Below are 10,962 nucleotides of genomic sequence, written 5' to 3'. Positions count from 1 at the left end.
TTCTATTTGTTGTCTTCTTTCTGCCGTCTCTTTAGTGGTAAAATGCACCATTTAATACTCCTTACAACAACGGAGAAGTTACATGGAAAGTGTCCTCGCAACCCACATCCTTCAAGACTCAAAGATGTCGAGAGATGAGTGGTTCAACAAGGAACCACCACTCAGAGAGGTAAGAGTGTTGAAACTAGATGGTGTTTGAAAAAAAAAATATGTCCAGAAATGTGTAGAAATTCTACACCGTCCTTGAGACGAAATTTGCCCCCACTATTTTGCTGCATTGTTAATCGCAAGTTGTCCCTAGGATTAATTCCAAGCACGCCCAGAGATTTACCTTTCGGAAAATCTCTCATCAAGAACTTCTTAGAAGAATACAGAGAGGTTTGTTCTTTTTGTAAAAGGGTAGAGTAATTCATACATGTATATTCTAATCAGAGTAGAACACTCGTATAATCATCTGTCATCCAACTTCCATCAGGATATGATTGGTCACCCTTTTCTGAAAAATTATGACCGTTAGATATTAGTTTTACAAACTATACCACTAATGAGATTTCGGATGGAACTTGGCCTTGAAATGAGGAATGTGAACGGTTGAGATGCGTCAAACTTTCACCGAAGTTGGGAGATTTCAGAGGTGTGCACAATCACGTTGTAGCCCGAATATCCATTGAAACTTGATCCTGTTCACAGTTAAAAATAACAGCAGCAGCAGAAGAATAAGCGATGTGGGTATAGTTGAATGCGAACTGTAAGAGTAAGGCTAGCCATGTTCTTTTCATGTCGGAAAGACGTGTCAAGACCTGCAAGTCACAGAAAACAAAGCTTCAGATGGTGAAACATGCCCATAACTATGCACACACGATGTATTACAGTAAGCATTTGCTAGCATATCAGGATAACACCCATATGTGTTGTGCATCTATATATGTCTTTGATTTTGCATTTCTATTATGTTCTTCGGCAGAACTCAAAATTGGAGACCTGGCAACAAACATAATTGAGATGATCTTCAAAGACCGTCCATTAACCCCATGAAGCCATTTATAAAGATCGAAACCACCCTTAGGGTGAAGAATTCAATTGAGACGCTCGAAAAATTCGAGAGATACTGAGAGAAGGTGAAGAAGAAATCCTACTATGAACTTTATAAAACACACAGCAGAGTGTTTTCAGGACAAGAAGAATATTAAGAAAGATCATCAAATTTTCACATACATAGGGTGAAAAACGTAAACTGGAAATGTTGATTGATTTAGAGAGAGAATCAAGAGCAAAACTAAAAGAAGGAAAAGGAAGTGATGAACAAGTAAATCCATGAACTATTAATGATAAGCTACTTTGGTTTCCCAAAAATACAAAACAAAAGGACAGAATTTACTAGAAATTGTAGAATACACATAAAAACATGCAAATTATCTAACCATACAAGGAGTAGCATAGTTTAATAAAAATATAAGAAAGAAGAAATACTCACTGATCATAGCTTCCACATTCTAGCTGCTGCTGCTGCTTCTTCTTCGTCTTTGATTTGGTCTCTTCACCTGTTTAAACCAGCTTCCTTCAAATAGCCTCACTAACCATTGTGGCTTTCTTGTTATGAACATAATATATCCCAAAGACAATCTCATAACCAGTCCAGAAGTGTAACCCATCATTATGATCTTCCAATCAAACCCACTTGCGGAATCATCTTCTTCACCAGGCAATGGTTGTGATTGTTGTGGAGCTCTAGTACTGCCACAATGGAAATCCACACAGACCTGAATTCCCTTCGTATGAATTATTGTCAAATGTGTCGAACTGTGTGCTCCGGTGTATGGATCCAACGAGCTTGTTATGAGAGGGATACAAAAGGAAGATCCATTCTTGTTTGTAATTTTTTTTTCCTTCAATTTCAATGATTTTTTCACTTCTATATTAAATTTCAGCATATTACAATGCATAACATGGTTAGGTCCCACAAAATTATTCGGACATGGTGTACCTTCACAGCATATTAGCTACTGGACCATCTCTCATTTCGGGCCAATGTAGCAGTTTCTACACACTGTGAGGCTGTATGAAGGAACAACTATCCTGCTTTCTGGCGTTCTTATATAGCCAACTGAACATCGACTGTGTTGTTAAACTCTGTGTGTGTGTGTTGGGGGGGGGGGGTTGGGGGTGGTTGGGGGGGTTGGGTGTTTTGAGAGAGAGAGCATAAGCGGTGAAGACATGGATACACCATCAAGTGCGACAAAACTCTGAGTAATTGCATTGAAGAATGAACCAAAAGGGAGCGCAAAAACCATTCTAGCCAAACATGGGCATTCTCTATGCTAGATCCAATTAGATGCACAATGCAGTTAGGCTGACAATGCCAAAGAGTTTCGGTAGTTAATAAATGTCTGTCGCTTGGTGGAGTACTGGAGTTTGAGTTCTTACACATCTGAATTGTAGCTCTCATGTGCCAACATTAGGTGCTCGGGTTGAAATGGGTGCCCCGTATGAATATCTCCATCGACTGCATGCTGAGCATTTATCCAGCTTCACATTGTTTTCCAAGGTACAGAATTTACAAGACCATGTCTTGTACTTCATAGCGACGTCTTTGGGCTTCTGTGCGCCACACAGCTCGCATATTGGGGCTAATGCCTGCAATGGATCGGCATAATTAGAGTATAGAAATTCTTATGTAGGTTGTTTCAAGCAGACAAAAGAAGAAAGGAGAAACATTGAAATGGAATGAATAATGCACTTAAACCATGCGATAAAATCTACGAGAGGTCGACTACAATCTACAAAGGCTTCAACCTTTCTGTCTTCAACCAAAAAGCATAGTTTTAAACTTTTAAATTACTGATCAGAATCCATGCTGAGCCAGAAAGATGCATAGTCACTACTTTATGCTTACAGGATTCAGTAGAGTGCAAGCTTCACACTCCCACATATCGGCCTTCTCTTGATTTTGAGTTGCATCAGGATTTATAATGGAGCCAGTCCCAGAAGATGAAGCACTGGATAACTCCATAAAACCAGTCTTCAGATGATTACTCGATTTTGAAATTGAAGCGCCCACTGATTTACAACTTCTTTTGTGAGCATTTGTTTCATAATCTAGAGAAGATCCAGATATTGAAGCATCCACAGATATGTCCCCAAAATTAGAACCCCTGCAATCACTAGAATTAGAACATGACCTGTAATCCGTTTCACGATTTCTTTTTTGAGATATTTCATCCGACGGGTTAGAACGAGAAACACTATTTTGCCTTGAGCTTCCTGAATGTTGCTCCACATGTACAACATTTTCTGAGATGTCAGAGATACTTTCTCCATCCTCAGAAAGCTCAGAAGAGTGAGAACCACACCAGATATCATCCTGTAATCTCCTCTCTGCAGCCATTGCAGCTGCTTGTATTGGACTGAGTGCATCCTTAATGGTGTTATCTCCTCCAAGCCTTCTAGGTCCAGATGGCATTATTGACCCCAAATGGGCCCTAATCTCTGCAGCGGCCAGTGCAGTTCTACGAAGGGATGAAAGAGGAAGTTGACGAGAAAACCCACCCAAACGCCTCCCTAGAAGATCAAACCCTTCTCCAGTGCCAGTCACTCCCTTGGAAATAAGCTCCTCGCATGCCTATCCATAATTAGCAAAAAGGTATTTAACATAAAAGGATCTGCAGGGCCATAGTGATGCACTAAAGTGAAACCCAAAGATGATTCCATGCATTGTTTTACGATAAGCACATTCTATAGCTTAAACCAGGCTTTGATGATCTTCAAATCCAGTCAACACGTTGCTAGATGACAATTGTCTGTCACTCTGAAACCAAAGTTCACCAGCTCTAGGATAAATGAAACTGTTTCTGTATCATAATTAAAGGTGACACAAGCACAAAAGAGACCAAAACTTGAAGAAAAAAATGTATCACACGGAAACTATTATACTGCAGCATTGTTTCAACTATTCACGGGCGCATGTCTAAAATTGTATACATGGCAAACAAGTAGAAACTTTGTGAGAAGTGAAAAATAGACAAACAAGTAGAACTTGGTTCTGAAGTTCTTTTATTTTTTTTGTGGGGCGGGTCAGGCATGGAGGTCCATATACAACACCAAAGTCAGAATTAAAGTTAAAATCCATCTCAGCTTGCAATCCTTGGCCCCTTGCTGTTCACTTCTCAATAAACAATATGTCATGATAACTTGTATAAAATAATATTGATTTCTTGACAATTTTAAGTAACGCCAGGGATGGAAACAAATTCATTCATAACTAAAGCCTAAACTTGTAGCAAGGTGATCTTAAATGTGAATTGACAATAAAAATTTACTGCTTTTGCTTGTTAGACAAGAAGCTTTTCAATACACCTATCCTTCACAATGTACCTTTCTGTACAAAACAACAAGTGTGCCTTGCTAAGCATTCAAACTAATGGAAAGTTTAATGAAAACACTATAAAATGGAGAAAAGAAAATGACCTTTCTGAGTTCATCCCAGAGCTCGTAGAACTGAGCATTGTGAGGTCCATGGGCATTATGGCAAAGCTCATGAAGCATTGTGTCCAGAACTTGATCATAAGGAAAGAAATTCAAATCCCTGTTAGGCCTTCGAAGTCTTAGCTTCACATGCACACCACCCCCTACATTCAGCCCCAGTAGAGAAGGATTGTTTGGACTGCAAGTCCGTTAGTGAACTTTCATCATTGATCCAGATTAGAAGAAAAATAGCACATCACTAATCAGTTAGTAAACTTATTCAATCCTTTTTAACAAAATGAAGACAGTTTTCCATAAGAAAATCAATATGACTTGCATAGCAGCTGGAACCCAGTTATCACCCTTTAACTTCAAGTTTTATCACATTATTTCATTGAAAAGAAAATTCCAAAACTTCCAAAGTTATTGGCCTTTGTTCTCTTTTGCTAGAATCTCTCACTCTTTAACTTCAAGTTTTATCACATTATTGCATCAAAAGGATAAACAGACTACATGTTAAAAAAAGTTCCATTTTTTAGTATTATATAACGCTGCAGATTGACCATCATCCATCAGTATCAAAATTTCCAAATTTTACTGTATTTTCACAGATATTCTCAGCAACCAAACAGAAGATCATGTCCCAATCGAAAATTAGACATGGTCACAAAATAATCAAATGGTCAATCGCCTATATTTCTTCAGCAACCAAATGAACAATGAATGAGAAACCAATCCTATTCCAGAACAATCAAAACAAAAGGCTCTCTTTTTTAAGAATGTGAACGCTAAAATAATCTGGGTGACAACACGAAAAAGCTTTCGATTTTCTTCCCCAGTTTCTCTATTCCCAGCAATTTCTCGGAAGCCAAACCCATGATCACCAATAACCCAAATAACAAAAAATAAAAACAAAACAAAGCAACAATTACCAAAATTCGGAGAGAAGCTTGACCCTCCATTTGTGTTTGCGCATAATGGGTTGGACCTGTTTGGCTATTTTCTCTAACATCTTCCTGGCATCCTCCTCTGCTGGTTTCCTCTTCAAGGCCCTGACTTCCCATACCTTGTTGAGATCACCCAAATTCATCGCTTTAAATTAAAAATTAAACCATTGAAGCCCTAATAAAACTCTAATCGTCTCCTAATTCGAACTAAAATATTGTGCGATTTGAGAGTTGAGACACGAAGAAGAGGATTCAAAGGCTTTCCGGTATCGAAGGGTTTGGAGAGACAGTGTTGGCGGGACTTTGGATTCACGCACATATAAGAGTGTGTTTGGCAACAAGGATAAGGAAATTTTATTCAAATTAATATTAACGTTAAAATTTCCTCCACCAATAAAAACAGTAAAACTTTAGGTATTTCGAGTTCGGCTATACTCGCGGAGCCGAGCAAACTCCCAAGTATGTTGAGTATTTGACTTTGGGTCGACTATATTGAGAGGGCTCGAATTAGAGCTTGATTTCTAACATATATATGTGAAATTCGAGTTCGGTTCTCGTGAGCACAAAAATTTTAAGCTCTAACTCGAGCTTGAGTTATGAATATACAAAGTACTTTGCTCTTGTCAAGACGGGCTTGCAATTCTTCTAATCAAACTTGCTCTACTCGAGTTTAGACTCGATTAATAAACAAGTCCACTACTAAATTTGAATTGAATTCAAGTTCATTAGAGGTTGAACTCAACCGAAGTCTAATTGAGCTTGGGTCAAAATTGTTTGATTAGAGCTTGGTCAGATTATAACAGTTGAAAAGAAATGATTTTAAGGATTCCAACTTATTGGAACCTCCCAATGAGAAGGGAGAATTTTTGTTTAGTTTATAAAATATAATTTTCTTTGATTTATGAGAGTTACTTTTGTATTTTATTTTCATTGGTTAATTTTATAGGTGAGATATTTTTATTTTATGCTAAATTTTTTAGCCTATGAATACATATATAGATAATATTTTCCTAAAAATATAATTACGAAACAATTATTAGTCGAGCCAAGCCTGAAATTCCAAAGCTTGACTCTTGGCTCGAGTACAGCCCTAAAGCTGAGTGCATACGATACGAGCCATTGACCCACAAACAAACTTGGATTATGGCTCAACTACACTGTTCGCAAGATCCTCTAATTTCTTTGTGCCTGCAATAAAAGCCTGTCTTTTCCTGCTCAAATCTCATCTGAACGCACTACGAAGTTATTTAGTGTAAGAAAGTTAACAGTATTTTGTAGTATACTAGTATTTGTGTTCTTGAGTTATTAAACAATGGCGGGTATAGCTATAATCTTAGATCTGTTGAGGAAAAATCCGAGCTTTTACTCAACCCAGAGCGTTCACTCTTCTGGGTTCTTCTCCTCCACCGCTGCCGCCGCATCCATCGCCGCCAGCACCCCCTTTGCATCTAGATTCCTCTTCGGGTACAATTTCTATGTTCTATATCTACGCATACTTACTTCTATATGGATATATGTGTGATTAAGAGGAAGAATTTATCAATGGACTTGATTAATTGTTTATGGATTGGATGATTTCGGCAATAGCCAGTTTTTGAATTGGTGTGGATAGTGTTTGATTTTATGTTCTTTGAATGGTGTTAGTGGGCTTGTTTATTTTGGTTGCCCTGCTTTTATAGGTTTATTGCTCTATTGAACCGTGCACGGGAAAGGACAAGAGTAAGAAAAATACTTTTATTGAAAGTGATAATTTCGAGAAAAACAGTTGTGTGTATTGTTTCTTTTCTTGGCGGATCAAGGTTCTGTAGCAGAAGTGTGGATTTCTTCGTAAGCATGTTATTAATGGGAGGACAATGGAATGGCAATGAAATTAAAGTTTTGTTTGAAGATATATTTTGCACACCGACAAGAAAGACAATAGCTAATCCAACCAGTTGGATTGCAGACATGAGCACTAAGTTATAAACTCTTGAGGTATCTATTGAATTGATTGTCCTTTGCTGCTGATTCTATCTAAGGCTAAGAATGTGCACCCATATTGGATACAGATATGTGTCTTGCCAAAAAAGGCTAAGAATGAGCACCATATTGGATACAAACTGTGTATCGCTGAAAAAGTGATAAATATCAATACACATACCTAGGATTCAATGTTAGTTATCTTTTCATATGTTTCGATTGACATTTTTTAGGAATGTCGATTTGTTTTTATGAATCAGTTCGATCTTCACTAGCAATTTCTTACAGTGCATCTTATCCAATCCGTCCTTTACATAAGTTGATAATATAGCGTCGGATTCTTTTCATTTTATTTATGTTTTCGCTACTTGAAAAGCTTGGGTTGGAATTCTATTGTTTCTGGTGCCATAACTGAACATATGGTAATGTTTGGTTAGGTAGTTTTCCTCGAGGTTTAGTTAATTTCTTCAGCCAACGCATTGATTTAGCTTTCTCCAATTGTTTTCTTATAATTTTACTCGTGCTTTTCTTCAAGTACATGAAGGGTGGATTTACTTCAACCCTGTCATTACATCTTTACCTTTTGCAATGTGTCCTACATATGTACAACTTTTAGTTTCAAACTGGCATTATACATGGTAAGACGATAATCATCTTGAGAAGAGTAATGGGGGTGCTGAAGGGAGAACTTACTGTCATTTCATTTTGAGTATCGATATTGTTTGCATATATGTCTTTTAAAAAAAAAGATGTCTACAAATACGATATATCATGTAAACAAATGATAGTCTGCTGAAAACCCAAAATAACTGCTACTGTATGTTCGGCAGTATTTATAAATGATAGGCATTTGCCTTTTGCTTTGTCTATCACAATCCATATATTGACTGTTAATGGTCATGATGCAGATATCCCAAGACCCAAGTAGCTTATTGTGATGCTGGTGTTGGAATCTCTGATGATTACATCTCTAATATTCGAAGAGCATCGAGCAATATCTTTCAGCATGATGCTTTGAAGTACAGTACTAAGGAATACAATATTGAGTTGAAACCTCTGTTTTCGGCTTTTGAAATAAGAGCACTTGCTATGACATCCTTGAGGTCATTTTTGATGTACTATTTACCTCTTCTTGAGCCTGACATGCATACAGAGGAGGATGACGACGACTTCGGACTTCCTCCAGGACACTACAGAAGAGCGCCGTGTGGATCTAGTTGTTCCCTTCAAAAAGTCGTTGAAGCAAATTGTCCGTGAGGTTAGTTGTTTTGATTGTAATCATTTAAGTTCTCTGAAGACTTTTGTTATTCCCATTTCATTCCTGTATATTTGACTTTAGTCTTCATAGAATCTGTTGTATGGAAATGTTTTCTAATAACATCTAATGATATGCTTGCCTCCATCTGAAGCAAGGAAAAACCACAGTTAAATTGCGGGTTCTTGGAAAACACTACTGTTTATATTTTATTGAATCAGTTTTAATCATGGAATGATGCTTGTCAATACCTTATCCAGACAATAGTTAGCTTTCTATGAGTTAAGTTATCTAAAAACATGACTGCGAGACAATATGACGTTTATGGCTAACCACCAATCTCAGCAGTTTTAGTTTATGAATCTAGTGCATCTACATGGTATGATGGTTTTTTACTGTTAAAATTAATTTCACCCTGTACTATGTAATTGATTAAAATGTATTCTTAGTGTTCATGTAAGATTGTTCTTCCGTAGTGTCTATTATAAGTTTTTCTAAATTATTCCTGCGCAATTATGTGGGTAATCTGGTAAGAAAATAACAGTAGGTTTTTCAACAATAGAGAAAGTAATCTAGATTATTTTTTATCGGACATTGCTTTGGTTGGTTGAAATTTTGGTGTTCTGATTCTTGTATCAACTCAGTTGGGGCCTTTAGCTTAGCCTCTTTGTAGTTCCTTTTTGTGCTATCTTGGTTACCTAATAAATTTCAACATTTAAAATAAATCTTTCTAAATTCAGAATGATTTTATTTTATTCTTGTAAATATTTAGTCCTCATAAATTAGTGGTTCAAAATCTCCACCTTTCCTTGAAGCTAGAAATTTTCTCTAATATACCACAGTTGCATCATCTTTCCTCTTCCTCATTGATTTTAGTTGTAGTACAGTTCAGTCTTGGCTGATGTCCACTTTATGTTTCGTGATTTATGGAAGATGACACATGGAAATCCACGATAGTTAAGTTTTTTCGTTTTTGATCGGTTCCTGTTTGTTACTATTTGAAGTCAACTTTTATCCGTTTTGCATCATTTCAGAGTACCATTGTTACTACAAGAAGAATTCTGGAAAGACTTGCTGTCTATTATGTATCAGAGAGAATGGCATGCAAACTTCTTAAAGGTATTTAATTTTGATATAGCATCACACATAGTGGCTTGGCTTTGCTCTTCCTTGACTGCAAAGGCAGTGTATCAGTATCTAAGATGAATTGCTAATTAGCTGATTTCCAAAGAATTTATAATTATGAATTCCCAATTTGATATGCTTCTATGACCAAACATGTGATGGGTTTGATTAATGTCCATAGATGTCCCTAAATCAGCCACACGCAAGGCACAGAGAGGAATTCCTACTTCAGTTTACATATACCGGGTTAGCAAAACAACGTTCAGAGGTCAAAGCCTTCAAATTCTTGTCTATGTATTCTGATTGATTAATTATAACTTTTTGCCTAACTGTCTTCCACCCCACCTTTATATGTTTTAAACAGGATATCTTCTCGGAGTTGCAGCGGCATGGTTAGTCCAAGTTGGCATTGAACTCTACCGATGCTTCTCTCGTATAATAAAATCTGAAAAAGACAGTGATCAAGTTGATAAATCAGAACAAGTTAAAGTACTTGGGAAAAGGGTTTCGTGTGTTACTATCAGGTGCAGTGCATCACTAGTATTTGCTTCCATTGGAGGTGGAATTGGCGCTGTCCTCATTCGCCCTTCACTCGGTCAATGGATTGGTAAGCCGAGCACTTTCGTCCGGGTTATCATAACAAAATATTATATATTGGTGTTTGAAATTATTATTTGTGCTGTTTTCAGTATCCTTCAAACTATTTTGTGCATATTTTTCTACAGGATGTGCTGCTGGGGATTTGGCAGGACCTGTTATTGTATCATTCAGTCTTGGCAAACTTCTTCATGTGGATCTCTAACTATAAATTACTTTGGGATTTTTGTACTCCGGAATCCGGTTTGACTGGTGTGGATGATACATTCATGAATAATAACACTCATTTGTAACAAGCTGGGGCAGAAATTGAAGCAGCTGGTCATAAAATTACTCTTTACATGATTTCTTTGTCAATCACTCTGTTTTCTAGCATAGTGTTGAGTTTCCGAACAATCTTATATGATTTCTGATTCAATTGTTTTCTGATGATTGTGAGATTCTTTCCACAAGTTGCTGTCTGAATTTGGCCAGTTTAGAACAAGAAAGAAAAGGTCTTTGAATCAATTTAATGGCACTTATCAGATATGCTGCAGGCCTTGACATGGCATGTGGTGTCAAATTTAAACTACATAAATGGTCTAAAGGTTAAATCAAGTAAGAATCACTTGGGAATAG

General features: G+C 37.0%; 1 protein-coding gene and 1 pseudogene across 1 annotated transcript; one reads left to right on the top strand and one right to left on the bottom strand.

Annotated features, from left to right (window-relative positions):
- Positions 1-2,200: 2,200 nt before the first annotated feature.
- LOC119988744 lies at positions 2,201-5,748 on the bottom strand. Its single transcript, XM_038833903.1, has 4 exons — positions 5,394-5,748; positions 4,465-4,660; positions 2,894-3,619; positions 2,201-2,634 (listed from the first exon to the last, which is right to left on the bottom strand). Exons 1-4 carry the CDS (start codon positions 5,549-5,551, stop codon positions 2,443-2,445), a joined length of 1,272 nt encoding a protein of 423 aa, XP_038689831.1. The 5' UTR covers positions 5,552-5,748; the 3' UTR covers positions 2,201-2,442.
- Positions 5,749-6,527: 779 nt separating this feature from the next.
- On the top strand, positions 6,528-10,782 carry LOC119988748 (annotated as a pseudogene).
- The last annotated feature ends 180 nt before the right edge of the window (positions 10,783-10,962 follow it).

The sequence above is a fragment of the Tripterygium wilfordii genome, chromosome 21, assembly GCF_013401445.1.
Source record: "Tripterygium wilfordii isolate XIE 37 chromosome 21, ASM1340144v1, whole genome shotgun sequence".
Taxonomy (NCBI): domain Eukaryota; kingdom Viridiplantae; phylum Streptophyta; class Magnoliopsida; order Celastrales; family Celastraceae; genus Tripterygium; species Tripterygium wilfordii.
The sequence above is the reverse complement of the archived record's forward strand: the minus strand, read 5'-3'. Positions and strand labels throughout refer to the sequence as shown.

Excerpts from the sequence above, each read along its gene's own strand:
- LOC119988744 (XM_038833903.1), bottom strand. The coding sequence starts at position 5,551 with ATGAATTTGGGTGATCTCAACAAGGTATGGGAAGTCAGGGCCTTGAAG. Across the intron at positions 4,661-5,393 it reads AAGCTTCTCTCCGAATTTTG|TCCAAACAATCCTTCTCTAC; the intron begins GTAATTGTTGCT and ends ACGGACTTGCAG. Across the intron at positions 3,620-4,464 it reads TCTGGGATGAACTCAGAAAG|GCATGCGAGGAGCTTATTTC; the intron begins GTCATTTTCTTT and ends AATTATGGATAG.